Source organism: Sinohyriopsis cumingii, chromosome 5 (genome assembly GCF_028554795.1).
Source record: "Sinohyriopsis cumingii isolate HCF-2022 chromosome 5, ASM2855479v2, whole genome shotgun sequence".
NCBI lineage: Eukaryota > Metazoa > Mollusca > Bivalvia > Unionida > Unionidae > Sinohyriopsis > Sinohyriopsis cumingii.
In genome coordinates, this window is record NC_142965.1 from 83,795,755 (window position 1) to 83,811,826 (window position 16,072).

At 33.8% G+C, this 16,072-nt stretch overlaps 1 protein-coding gene across 1 annotated transcript in view; it reads right to left on the minus strand.

Moving 5' to 3' along the window:
- Positions 1 to 16,072, minus strand: part of LOC149799642 (uncharacterized) — a 143,960-nt gene that overhangs the window by 68,625 nt on the left and 59,263 nt on the right. The window contains exons 7-11 of the mRNA XM_089958983.1: positions 10,019 to 10,175; positions 7,031 to 7,118; positions 5,851 to 5,901; positions 2,890 to 2,948; positions 1,004 to 1,075 (exon numbers count right to left, since the gene is read on the minus strand). Coding sequence (XP_089815109.1) covers positions 1,004 to 1,075; positions 2,890 to 2,948; positions 5,851 to 5,901; positions 7,031 to 7,118; positions 10,019 to 10,175 — 427 coding nt within the window. The remainder of the gene's footprint in view (positions 1 to 1,003; positions 1,076 to 2,889; positions 2,949 to 5,850; positions 5,902 to 7,030; positions 7,119 to 10,018; positions 10,176 to 16,072) is intronic.

Sequence of the window (16,072 nt, forward strand, 5' to 3'; positions counted from 1 at the left end):
TTGGCATAACACACTATATGTAACTTGGCATAACACTATATGTAACTTGGAATAAATAACAAGGTTCAATAATTATAATCAGTTAGGTTGGCAAGGCAACTGTAAATGCAGTATGCATTACGAGCATTTTCTTTTTTATTTTCATCTGCTTTCTTTTGAATGACACCTTTAAATTTTTTTGTGAAGAAACTTTAATCATTTTTTAAATGACTCTTGAATTGGAGATATTCAGTATTCAAATTCAGTGACTACATGGAAAAAGTTTTTTTAAATTAAATTATTTATTTATTTAAATCTTATTACACAGCTTCATGGCCTGAAAATGATAATATATTTATATCATTTTAAATTTTCATGAGTAATTTATGGAAAAGTCCATCAATTAGAAACACATGGAAAGGTTGGAAAATTGTGATGTCTTCTGTTATCTCTTCTCAGCAGTTTCTATGGCAACCAGCAAAAAAATTTATGAAGAAATTAAATACCACCACTTCATAAATGCAACATGTATCATATCAATAAAGTTCAAGAGGGGATAGAAAAATGATCATTCTTCAATATACCACATTATATACAATAAGCATATGTATAAAATTCTTTATGCATCTGTAAAGGTAGAGATAAAACTTATGGGGATATCTTCTGCACCATCTAAGACTAGTCTGCATGACACATATCATAACCAGAACTAAATGGACATAACCATTATCCTATATAAGATTTTATTCTGTTTGAAGAAAATACCAAGATAATCTCAACTAATACAGCTTTAATATGGTGAATACAGAGAAGAGTGACTTACAGCATCTGCAGGGTGGTCAAAATGATGTACTGGTGCCTCACTTAGGGACTTCTGGGACAGTTATGTACATTCACTCTCAGTTGTTACATCAAATGGAAGAAGATAAGCTCCACCCTCCACTACTAAACTCAAGAAATCTTATCCTTTTAATGACATCATACAGCTGCCCCAGAGACCCCAAAATTTCACAAGTGTACCTACCCTGCCAGGCTTGATGACCTCAAATTGACCAATCAGTGACCTCTGTATCTCCAACAGCTTCTGGACATGATCCTGTAATCAGTTTGAAAATATTTTGTATGAAAGAACCATGGTTCAACAGAAAACAATATCGTACCTATTGTACCTACAAACAATATCATACCTACAAAACAATATCATACCTACAAACAATATCATACCTACAAACAATATCATACCTACAAAACAATATCATACCTACAAACAATATCATACCTACAAACAATATCATACCTACAAAACAATATCATACCTACAAACAATATCACACCTACAAACAATATCATACCTACAAACAATATCATACCTACAAAACAATATCATACCTACAAACAATATCACACCTACAAACAATATCATACCTACAAAACAATATCATACCTACAAATAATATCATACCTACAAAACAATATCATACCTACAAACAATATCATACCTACAAACCAAGTGTGATGAACTTTTATGTATACAACTTTGAAAAGAATAATAAACATACATGCCAGTTATGTACAACTCTTAAGGTTCATCCAAACAAAAGTAAATTTTTATATTTTTTTCTTCATTCAAAACTTAATCTTTAAAAATTAGATTGGTCTTCAAGTGACACAGATTTTTGTGAGGTTATACAATTTCTTTTAATCCATGAAAAAAATTAAATCTTCAAATATTCAATGTTTATATTAATTTTTAAAAACTGCTCTTATTATAAGAATACTGATTGATGATTTATTTAAAATAATGCTGATTAAAGTAACAGTAATGACAACAAAAATAAAAACAATAAACAAGAACATTTTGATGTATTTTTGTTTAAACCAAAGTTTGACAGAGGAACCCCACATTTAGAAAGAGGCCAGTTTGGTATTTTGTGTGTAGTATGCCTAATGTGTGTAGCATGCATATTGTGTATAGCATGCATATGTGTATAGCATGCATATTGTGTATAGCATGCATATGTGTATAGCATGCATATTGTGTATATAATACATATTGTGTATAGCATGCATACTGTGTATAGCATGCATATTGTGTATATAATACATATTGTGTACAGCATGCATGTATGTATAGCATGCATACTGTGTATATAATACATATTGTGTTTAGAAAGAGGCCAGCTTGGTATATTGTGTGTAATATGCCTATTGTGTGTAGTATGCCTATTGTGTGTAGCATGCATATGTGTATAGCATGCATATTGTGTATATAATACATATTGTGTACAGCATGCATATTGTGTATATAATACATACTGCATACAGCATGCATATGTGTGCATATTGTGTATAGTATGCATATTGTGTATATAATAAATATTGTGTACAGCATGCATACTGTGTATAGCATGCATATTGTGTATATAAATACATATTGTGTACAGCATGCAAATTGTGTATCATATTCATAGTGTACAGAATGCATACTGTGTATAACATGCATATTGTGTATAATATGCATATTGTCTATAGAATGCATACTGTAGCATGTATATTGTGTATAATATGCAGATTATGTACATCATGCATATTGTGTATAGTATGCATACTGTGTGTAGCATGCTTATTGTGTATAACATGCACACTTTGTATAGTATGCATATTGTGTATATCATGCATATTGTGTATAGTATGCATATTGTGTGTAATATGCATACTGTGTATAACATGCACACTTTGTATATTATGCATATTGTGTATTGCATGCACATTGTGTAGTATGCATATTGTGTATAGCATACATATGTGTATAGCATGCATATTGTGCATAATATATATATTGTTTATAGCATGCATATTGTGTATAGCATGTATATTGTATGCAATATGCATATTGTGTATAGTACATACCCCATGACGCATACTTTCATTTGCATGTTCTGCCACCTCACTCACAATATTCAATGCAGCTGAAATTTAAAAATGTACATGAATTTATTCACAGTGAAAAGTTTCCATTATGACTGACCCATAATAAACCTTTAAATTTTGTTTAATCTGAATGATGTAACAATCCCTACAGCTATGTTGTTTGCAGCTGGACTCGACTTATATATAACACAGTAATTTCTTTACAACAGAGATCAAACTTAATGCTTATCCATAATCTATCAGTAAACAAGATGATGAATTACTAAAACCCCATCCCTCACAAATATGTTGGATCACTACAAATCTCTGTCATGTGTTATAATAAGTTTACAAGGTGCCTTGTGTCTGATGTATCTAATAATACACTGCCATGTTATAAGCAAACAAGTACAAGCAAACAAGGTGTCTTGTATCAGAATCATCTAATAATACACTAACATGTGTTATAATAAGTAAACATGGTGTCTTGTGTCAGATGCATCTAATAATATACAGTTATGTATTATATCTAATAAGTAAACAAGGTGTCTTGTGTAAGATGTATCTAATAATACATTGCCATGTATTATAAGCAAGTAAGTTGTCTTGTGTCAGATGCATCTAATAATAAACTGCCATGTGTTATAATAAGCAAACAAGGTGCATTGTGTCAGATGCATCTAATACACTGTTGTGTGTTATAATAAGTAAACAAGGTGTCTTGTGTAAGATGTATCTAACATCAATACACTGCCATGTGTATAAACAAGGTGTCTTGTGTCAGATGTATAACATCAATACACTGCCATGTGTATAAACAAGGTGTCTTGTGTAAGATGTATCTAATAATACATTGCCATGTATTATAAGCAAACAAGGTTTCTTGTGTCAGATGTATCTAATAACACACTGCCATGTGTTATAATAAGCAAACAAGGTGCATTGTGTCAGATGCATCTAATACACTGTTGTGTGTTATAATAAGTAAACAAGGTGTCTTGTGTAAGATGTATCTAACATCAGTATACTGCCATGTGTATAAACAAGGTGTCTTGTGTCAGATGTATAACATCAATACACTGCCATGTGTATAAACAAGGTGTCTTGTGTAAGATGTATCTAACATCAATACACTGCCATGTGTTATAACAAGTAAACAAAGTGTCTGATGTAGCTAACAAGACACTGCCATTAATAAGTTAACAATACACTGCCATGCATTGTAATAAGTTAATACACTGTCATGACTTATAATAAGTTAATAAGTGTCAGATGTATCTAATAATACACTGGATTGTATACGTCTTCCTTTATAACCTGCTTAATATCATGTTAACTGAGTTCCTGCCAAGACAATGCACAAGATGAGCTACAGTAAAAGTCCATGGAAGAAACGTCCATGTGCTCTTCCACTCTTCAAGTAAATAAGGGTGCTCATTGTCAAAATAGTCAGCATGCACAGTGAACTAGACTGGCACCCTGGTTCAATGCACTAATATTGATAATGACAATATAAAGTTACTTAGAGCATCAGTCTAATCCTAACACGTAGCCAGTCAGAAAAGGTCATGTTGGCCAACTCAACGAATAATACCGCATTGTACAGAATTAAAAAGTTTTATTTTTAGATCATTGTTGATAAACATTAATTGCACTGTGAGGTGACAATTGGAAAGATGTGTAACTTCTTGAAAGGTGCACAACCATCACCAAAATATCCAAAACTAAATGCCAAAAAATATATATATAATGATCAAGAGACACAAGTGAGAAAGAATCAGAAATGGGCTAATAAATAAAAATGACTGAAATATGACCCAGAAAAGTGCACCCTTTTTTGCACTTTCTGCATGGATTAGACAAAAGAAATATGAAGTATGTAGTTGCCTTCATTCTTTGATGGCTGAGACTTGACCAGGATCAGTGAAATTTAGGCAGGGCCAGTATTATGATGACACTGTACATCAGTGACAGAAAAAAAACCCACCTGAATACTTGCTATAATGCTATTATCTCTGACTCCAATGCATACATACTGGACATACAGGTACCATATATACTCACTTATAAAGACAGGTCCAATGCATACATATTGGACATACAGGTACCATATATACTCACTTATAAAGACAGGTCCAATGCAAACATATTGGACATACAGGTACCATATATACTCACTTATAAAGACAGGTCCAATGCAAACATATTGGACATACAGGTACCATATATACTCACTTATAAAGACAGGTCCAATGCATACATATTGGACATACAGGTACCATATATACTCACTTATAAAGACAGGTCCAATGCAAACATATTGGACATACAGGTACCATATATACTCACTTATAAAGACAGGTCCAATGCAAACATATTGGACATACAGGTACCATATATACTCACTTATAAAGACAGGTCCAATGCATACATATTGGACATACAGGTACCATATATACTCACTTATAAAGACAGGTCCAATGCAAACATATTGGACATACAGGTACCATATATACTCACTTATAAAGACAGGTCCAATGCATACATATTGGACATACAGGTACCATATATACTCACTTATAAAGACAGGTCCAATGCAAACATATTGGACATACAGGTACCATATATACTCACTTATAAAGACAGGTCCAATGCAAACATATTGGACATACAGGTACCATATATACTCACTTATAAAGACAGGTCCAATGCATACATATTGGACATACAGGTACCATATATACTCACTTATAAAGACAGGTCCAACTGCAAACAATACAGATCCTAATCTAATGTGCTGGGAGATCATAATTAATGTTGTTTGTTATACTGATTACTTCTAACAAGCTGCACAGACCCAGATGTTCTGTCCAACCACGTGAGGGAAGATGAGGGTTACTGCAATCTGCAGTCAGACCCAACTTATATGTGAGTATATATGGTATACATACATGTACTTACTCTGTGTGTCTTTCAGGTCAGGAAAGTCAGGAGGTAAGTGCTTCATATAATCTATAAAAAAAATTGTAAACATGTTAGTCTGCACATCAAAAAAATATTCTGAGTTTAAATTTTTTAACATTTCAAGTTTGTTAAAAACTGTTTGATATCATGTTTTTCACAGGGTCCTGACCTTCCATTCCAACTTTACTATCAAAACCTGACTTCACAATCAAATAAATTACACATTTTTAATGTATTTTGTTTGCAACTGATAAAAGAAATGGCTTCTGACAATTCCCAACTTTTCCCCGATTCTTAAAATGTTTTGCAAAACTACAGGGCCTTTCCCAATCACAAAGAAATTTATTCTTATTCCCAACTTTTCACCATTTTCCTGGTAGTATGGAACCCTATTATAAATCTACCTTAAAACACTTAACATTATATCCTGTGAAATCAGACCAACATCCAAATTCAGACCACGGCTTTGCAAGTCAAGTAAATGGACTGTATTGAGAGGGTTTACTTTTATTACATATAAGCTGTGGATTACGACAATGGCTACTGCAGTATGATTAATTAAAGATTTTAATTATTTCTTCCCACTGCTATAATTATTGTGTAGTAGAAATCACTACCATTGGGATAAATACCTTGAAGTAGAAGTCGGTACCATTATAATCATCTTGTAGTAGAAGTCTGTACCATTACTATCATTGATATAATTACCTTGTAATAGAAGTCTGTACCATTGCCATAATTACCTTATAGTAGAAGTCTGTACCATTACTATAATTACCTCATAGAAGAAGTCCGTACCATTACTATCTTTGATATACTATAATTACCTTGTAGTAGAAGTTGGTACTATTGCTATAATTACCTTGTAGTATAAGTTGGTACCATTGCTATAATTTCCTTGTAGCTGAAGTCTGCACTTTTGCTATAATTACCTTGTAGTAGAAGTCAGTACCATTGCTATAATTACCTTGTAGTAGAAGTCTGTACCATTGCTATAATTACTTTGTAGTAGAAGTCTGTACCATTGCTATAATTACCTTGTAGTAGAAGTCTGTACCATTGCTATAATTACTTTGTAGTAGAAGTCAGTACCATTGCTATAATTACCTTGTAGTAGAAGTCTGTACCATTGCTATAATTACTTTGTAGTAGAAGTCTGTACCATTGCTATAATTACCTTGTAGTAGAAGTCTGTATTGTGGAATCCTTTGTATTGGCTTCAACATGTAATGTTTTATTTTTAAGCTTGCACACCTTGGACTCATCTGAAATTACAATGAATTATTTACACCTTTAACCTTTTAATCTAAATGATCAATTACACACGCTGACACTAAACGATCAATTACACACGTTTACACCTAAATTAACTACTGTATATACTTTCCTATATATGTCCAAATGCAAACTGCACAGACCCAAATCTGCCATCACATCATCTGCCAACATATCTCAGTCTATGCAGTTTGTCAGGAGTATGAATAGAACAACAAGTTGAACATAGATCCTGATCTGCTGGTGCATTATGTGATGGTAGATCTGGGTCTATGTTGCTTGCAATTGGACTAGACCAGTGGTTCCCAAGCTTTTCAAGTAGAGGGTCATATCTACTATTTTCGGTAACTAAGTGGGCCACAACGTTATAAAATTACAAATGCTTATCAATGTTTATAAAATTATAAAAGTCGTGTAATATCATTCTTAAATATATTAACTTTCAGCAACCAAAGTCTAAAACTTTAAAAGCAGTCAGTGTCAGTCCTGTACTACAGTCATTTTCGGTTTTAAATCAAATCCGCAGATTAAGTAAACCGGTTAACCACTACAACTAGGCACAAACATAAATTTCTCCATCCAATCTGCGTTGAATTCACGACAAGCAAAGTCCTCACGTTTTCACTTATTAGCATTGTTTGATTCTACATTATCCACGTTCATGCTTATCAGCTTTAACGGTAAATTTTTATTTGAAAAATCTAATTTCAACACGAAACTGCAGACTACTAAACAGCTGTAACAGATGGCATCTTGGCATCTTGCGCACTCTGATTGGTCGACAAGGCTGGGAAAAGGGTATTTCCAAACGTTTCATTTGCTAACTCAATGGGCGCATTCGATAATTATATCCGAGCACAACAACCATGCGCAGAGTGAATTATCGAACGCCGACAGAGCTCCGAGTGCTCAACCAAAATGACAGACTTCTTAGAAATAACATTCTAGACTCTAGAATACTGTAGATCGCACATTATTGCAACTTTCGTCTAGTTATTATTTATTTACTTGAATGTCAATAAATTTTTGAAATTATTAAAATACATTATAGTAAATATAGAGGCCCCGCGGGCCACTTTCTGAGAGCTGACGGGCCACAAGTTGCCCGTGGGCCGTGGTTTGGAAACCTTTGGACTAGACTTACAAGCAAGTACACACAGTATTCACCATACTAGGAATATTTAAGACAGTTTGTAGTTTAACTAAATGTAGATTTCAAACAAAAAAGTTTGAAAAGAAAGTGATCTAAATCCGTAAACAATAAGACGTTCACTCATAAACACAAAATCCTCATGCCAAGAAAAGTAGCTAAACAATAAAGTCTGATGAGGAGGGATGCTGAAGAAAAGCAAATGTTGCATTGAGATATGCCACAACAGCTGGCCCAGCTTAATCTGGACAAAATTCAGACCAAATGCCCCTCAGTTGATAGTCTGAGCTAACACTTTGGACCCTTCAAGGGAAGGAACTCATTCTGCTCCCTAATTGTTAGATAAAATTTGGGACCCTGTGGAAGAAGGAAATATTATGCATTATGCTACTCATTATGATGCAATAACATACAAATTTGTTTTAAGATGTGATAAGTTTATTGGTACAAAACATTGTAACAAATAATTTATTAAAAATATAAATGTTATCATGTGGAAACTGGATCACAAGAACCTATTTCTGGCATGACTGAATTACATTTGTGTATGTGAAAACGTAACTAAGATACTCAGGTGTAATGAATAGTTAGCTCAAGGAACAGAAGTCACTTAATATGAAAATTAGGACAAAGTGACCTACTTGTGAAAATGCAGAGTTTTTCCTTCTGAAATGCATTCACATACCACTTTTCAGGAATGCAGGTAAAATATAGTTTAAAATATTTAATGTATAAAGAACAGATAGTTGAAAATAACAAGTTATTCAATCATGAGAATTGGATCATAGTAACCTACTTTGCCATGGTGACTGTCGAATCATTCACTTTAAGATGCATCCACATTACAATTTCACCAAGTGCAGGTGATAATAATAATAATAATAATGAGGACTTTGTATAGCGCCTAATCTTTAGAAGCTCTAAGCGCTTTACAACATTAGACAACACCTATAACAAAAACAAATATAATGATATGATTACAAAAACAAACAAAATGAAATCAGAAAACATAAAAATCATGCTGAAATCTTTAAGGTAGGAAACATTATTAGGTCTTTGAGTTTGTTCTTGCAGTCGAAATAAGCGAATTTTAAGAGCACTCTTGAATGGTATCACTGTGCATTTGTATCTAAGTTTAGTGGGCAATTCATTCCATGTTGCTGGGCCCTGGTATGCAAAAGAACACTGTCCATATGACTTTGTTTTCATAGTGGGAATAATGTGTATACGATTGTCAGAAGAGGAGCGTAAGTATCTTGCTGCTGTGTACATATGGGTGAGGTCGGATAGGTATGTTGGACTAGAGTCCGTCAATGAAACGAAGCACAGAGAACAAATTTTGTGTTTGATTCTGGATCGAATGGATAGCCAGTGTAAGGTACAGAGCAGCGGTGAGGTGTGCTCTGATCGTGGTACTCTAAGTATGATCCAAACAGCTGTGTTGATAAAGGGTCTAATATACATATATATATATATATATATATATATATATATATATATATATATATATATATATATATATATATATATATAGCTTGTACAAGTGTTCTGTATATAGAGCATGCAAGTATGTTTTTGTATACAGCAAGAGTGTTTGTATTGTAAGAGTGTACTGTACAAATCTGTCATCCTGGGTTGATTTGATGGCAGGATTCTAACCTGCAATCTTCTGTTTGCAAATCTGGCATGCTAACCAGAACCATCACACTTCAATATACAGCTTCTAAAACCAATAAATACCTCAAATTCTCTGACCACATCCTGGAAATGAGGATATCTTTTGATGGCATCATCCAACATGGTTGTCATGTTCTCAAAATCACGGATATAGGAGGAATACAGCTTTAGGAAGGGTCCTTTCTTCACAAATATATCTGATATCCTTTTCTGAGATTCCCTGAAAATTACAATGTCATTGAAACATTAGTCCCTTTTTCATCCATGTCTGTTTCAAATATTTTTTAATTTCCTAATTTGCTGATACAGTGATACAATACTTTTTTATGTCCAAAGTGTGTACCCTGACATGTTTAGAACCCTGTGTCAACTGATTTATTAGGATTTACAGAAAACAATGATACAATATATCATACTGAAAGTAAGGCATAGCAAACACTGCAGCTGTAAACAGTAATACTACATGAAATATTAAAAACCTAATAGGGGCCCCAAGTGGCCGAGTGGTCTAAAGCACTCTCGTCACAGACCACTACCATCTCACTTCTGTCTGCATGGGTTCGAGTCTCGGGCTCGGCCAATGTGGATATGTGAGAAAACTTGCAGGTAGCTTCTCGTGGGTCGGTGGTTCTTTCTGGGATTTTCCCGGGTTCTTCCTCCACCATTAATACTGGCCGCCATGTATAGCCTATCTTGTGCTGAAGAATGGTGTTAAACCCTATAACAACAACAACAACCTAATAACAAGCAAATCTTGCTTTACATGTATGGTCTGTCTGCTGTAAATTAATGTCTTGGAGATGTGATGCAGTTTGTCACATGTCCAAGAAACATTATTTAGAGCAAAGTTCCTGGAGTCAGAAAAATGTTGATATTGTCGCTGAATTTAAGGGATTTTTATGAAAAAGCCCCATGACCAATTATGAACAATTATTCATCTTTCTTCATTCTTTTCCGTAATTAAGCCTAACACTGGAAAACATGCACATTCTGTGAAATTTTGTGCCCCAGCTATTGTGGTGAGGTCACAGCAAAATTATACCATGATGAAATGTGGCCATAACCCTTGTGTGCATGTGTGATTTGGATTTTTTAACATATCTTTAACAATTTTTCAGTCATATCGCTATGATGTCTGCAAAGTGGCAGTTTATAGTGATGTCAAGCACTGAAGCATTATGCTGCAGACATGTAGCATGCCGAGTGCCAAGCAAGGCAGCTGTTAGTGCCATTTTTATAAGTCTTGGTATGACTCTGCCCAAGTTTGAACCCTTAACCTCCCGCATCCAAGGCAGATGCTCTAACCACTAGGCCACCCTTGTGATTGAGCTTTCGAGTTACTAGGTGCAAGTAACATATCTATTTTAAAGGAAGTTTGAGTAAAGAGCAGAAATGGGAAAGAAATTGATCAGTGACCTTGATCTTTAAGATAAAATATTGAAAGTGAAACATCAAAAGCTATACTTTAAAAGAATTATAGTCGAAAGAATCATACAGTCGAAAGAATCATAGTCAAACCTGACTTCTATACAGCATAATTTTTCTCATTCCTATGTATTTGTATACATATTTTATTTTCTCTGTGTGCAAAAGCCATGTGGGATCTACCTGATGCAGAACTTAGTAAAAGCCATGTGGGATCTACCTGATATAGAATTTAGTAAAAGCCATGTGGGATCTACCTGATGATGAAATTGGTAAAAGCCATGTGGGATCAATCTGATGATGAAATTGATAAAAGCTATGTGGGATCTACCTGATGTTGAAATTGGCAATAGCCATGTGGGATCAACCTGATGATGAAATTGGTAAAAGCCATGTGGGATCAACCCGATGATGAAATTGATAAAAGCCATGTGGGATCAATCTGATGATGAAATTGATAAAAGCCATGTGTGATGATGAAATTGACAGTTTACTTATTATATCAAAATGCCATCACATTATTTGATACAGGAATAAAAGACAAATATGGGATAGGGAAAATCCATTACTGTGCATGACCACAAATTTTTACCCTTCAGTGGGGTTTCCCTATCCCATATTACTTTATTTGATGGATTCTACTAGTCTCATCTGAAAACAGCACTATGATTAATGCTGCAAGACCTTTAAAGTACTAAGTTTGCTGATGACGATAACAACAATTATCATACAGTCGGTAGACTTTGCCTAAAGTGTGTGCAGTTTTATATTTTTGATATAACATCTGAACATATCATTTTATGTGATTCTGATTGATCCAAAAAAGCCCATACAAATATTGCACAGTATTCTCTTTACTGATTGGCTGCAACTGTGGGAAAACTTTTTAACCCCACCTTCTGGAATTTTTTTATTTTCAATGAACACTGTTGGCTGCCATTTTTCTAATTGACTCGTAAAAGGGAAGTGGGGAAAAATGGTCTTGTCTGTTTTAATAAGACTAATTTATCCACAAAGGGGTTTGTTATGTCATTTACAACATATCATAACATGAAAAACAGCAAAAACCACATGAGAAAAACAATAACAACAACAAGCAAAACGAAAGGGTACTGCTTGTGTGGGATGAGGGTTGAGGGAGGTGGTATATCTGTAGCATGGAATTCACCATATATACAAGCGTGGTTTAAATGTTAACTTACAGAAGTAAATAAACTCACCTCTGTTCACAGAAGAATATGGACATAAACCAGTCTCCAAACTGACAGAAGTTTATCCAACCACTGCATATTTATGTGCTAAGTTATGTGATGCAATTCTGACTCAAAATGAAATTTGTTTACGTATTCTGTAGTCTGCTGTTCCAAGTCAAATACTGCAAATATCCAGTCACAAATACATTACAGTAAATATGGTAATTTCTGCATCCAGTAAACCTTCTTTCACATGAATAATGCAACAATGTTATGTTTAGTTGTGAAAGTGACATGTTAGGTTGTGTAAACATGGATTGTCTACTGCAGTCTAATGGGGTACTGCATCCAACAATGCCACATCATGCGCATTGGACGTTCTGTGTTAAACGTCTGTGCAAAATGTTCTGTTAATTAGGAAGGACACTTATTCTTTGAAATTATAGATGGAAAGAAAATTTTATACTTTTAAACATTAATACTAGTTCAACATTGTTTGGGACTATATTTTTCGCACATTAACTGAAAGGTGCAACGTCTGTCAGAATGAACAAAATTATTTATTCTTCTTTCCATCTAAATAATTTCCACTGAAATAAAAACTATGTGATAAAAAAATTCTCAAATGGGTAATGATTAATATTAAATTTATTCAACTCGTTTCATAAATTCAATATTAAATCACTATAAGTGAGGCGCAAGTTATCGAGGGACCTATTGAAAAAAGCCAAAACCAATAAAGGGATCGACATAAAGGAAATGGGGGGGGGCAGGTTGTAGTGCTGAATACTCAACTGATAATCGTGCTGAGATTAGCTGTGAATAAATATCTCTTCATAACAGTGTACTCTGTTCATTTTTTCCTAACTGAGCAACATTAATTTCAGAATAAATTACAGTATATTGAGGAGGTCATCAAAAATATTATTCCACAAGGTTTCCATTCACTTAACAAGTGTACCACTTCACACATTGTGTACTACGTCACTAATTTGTGTGTTGAATTGAATACATTCTAGTTTCATTGTTTGATCCAAATTAGATGGGGGGGGGTTAATACAAAAGATCGACACTCTTTTCGAGAAACAATGTCGATCGAATGATCAAACAAACGATAGTTAGATAGATAGATAGACAGACAGACAGACAGACAGTCAGATAGTTAGATAGATAGATAGATTTGATTGTGGTAGAAGTAAAATGAAAAAAAAATATCACAAGGGTTAATCATTACCAACATGAATTTAATGGGTCTACAAATTTAAAACAACGTAAATCTGAACATGATAATACTTGCCGTTTGTGACACACTTGACAAATATACAATGCTGTTGAATATTTCTGCGCACTTAAGGTTTCTGGCTCCAATAGTGAAGCAAAACGCATACCGAATTCGACCGATTGATGAAAATAAAATACGGCAATGCTTACTATTTGAAAAGGGGTAATTGTCACCAGAATATTCTGTTCAAAATAATATTAATACCCACCCACCCCGTATTTTCCTGACTCACGATATGTTGTCCTATTCTGCGCACAGCTTTGAAAAAATGTAATGTTTATCCATCAGGCTACAGAAATGAAATACATTACTGTGGACTGTTTCTGTCAGCAGTTCAGTCAAGTAATTAGGTCAAGTTTATAGCTAGTTTTACAAAATTCATGGTAAAAATGCCAATAAATGACAAGAGATATTAAGCAAACTAAACCGATCTTGTAAAAAAAGTTAGTAAAGTTCAACGTTTTATAAAAAATAAGCTATTACGTGGAAGAGAAACAACAATGAATAGGCTGTAATGTGTTTACAACATCTTAATGATGGTGAAAAAATTACTACAGAATTTAGAAACGGACTATACGCTGGTGAATTTCTTGAGAATTTACGTTCTAGTGGAAAGTTGACATGTTGGGTAGCAGACGATTTTGTACATGTGGGACAACTTTTTGCAAAATTGGAAACTTGGATTAAAATGCAGTATTGTTTTAAGGTATACATTTCCCTCTTGTATATAATGTATTTATCTGTATGATTCTAAACGATATATTGTAAAACGGATTTTCTGGGTTACCGGTTCAAGAAGGTCATGGAGTGGGTCTTCAGGTTGACATTTAGAAATCACATTTTCATATGAATTTCGAGTCGAAATGCGGAATAGTTTTGTACTCTTTATGAATATCACTTTCCTTAATTAAAGTATGATCGTTCTTTCTTGATACAAAATGGATTTTTTAAACAAAAATAACACGTGATTCAATGTTTACAGAAATGACGTATCGCTGTGCAGAATTACCTGATGCACAGAATTAGCTGACATGGTGGTGACTTCACATTTTGAAAAAAAAATCAGTTAATTTTTTTGTGTTACTCCTGCTGCCAAGCAAAATCCGCAGATTTCTTAACTGTATGATCTTTACATAGTCAATATTTTGTGTCTCCAGCCACCGTATAAAAATGCGAAACCATTTTTGACGGTCAAATAAAATGAATTTTGATAAAGGTAGTGACCACGATAACTTATGCTCAGATTTTCATGCCTCTGAATTTTTTCTTTGTACCTCCCATACTTGATTTGATACAAAAGACATTTAAAGTGATAAAACAACACAGGTCTCTTTTAACTGATTTTTTAATGCAACAAACACTTCCCTAAATTGTTGAACAAAAAAAAAGCCGGCATCTAATTAGGTTCTCACAGAAGTACTCACAGGTTTCAATGTGACGGTCGATTGACTCTTTTCATGTTTTCATAGAACAGAATATGTTGCGATTATAATGTTTGCACTGAAACGGAATTAAAGGATTAGAATGTGACTTTCACATAGCAAGATATTTAACTGGTGTTTATTTCAATCTCTGTTGTCACCTGTTAGCATTTGCTAGAAGTTTTCATTGATTGCTGTTTCACCAGACTTTATTTACAGTGTACTGACAACTATTTATCATAAAAAACTTACATAATATATGATATCTTATTTAGAACTTGCAAATTTAACAATATGGATTCTATCTTTACGGGCATTAATCACCATTTTCGATGATAAAACGAGTGATGTATTAAGGTTTAATTTACCAACTGTTATCGTAATTTTTTCACGTCCAGCATATTTTAAAGATATTTAAAATATACTTTCTTTGGAAAAATCGGGAGCCACGCCAGACACCGTGTTATAAGCAGGATCACGAGTTATCTGGGCATGAGTTATCAAGGCAACTACATCATGACTGAAGATAGCCAAATAGGAAATCATCACTCCTTCATAAACAAACTGACTCTTCCACATGTCATGGCAACACTGAAAAGTTTGATGTAAATAGTCCATCCCATTTCAGCATGTACTGAAAGAGATGTGTTTGGCTGTATGTCAATTTGAATGGTGTTGAAATAGTTTATGTGTGAAATAAATTGGGTAATTGTGGCTACATTTAAAGATGCCAACCTCAAAATTCACTGCACTACAGAAGCATATATTATTAACAATGCTGTGTGAAATGATGTAC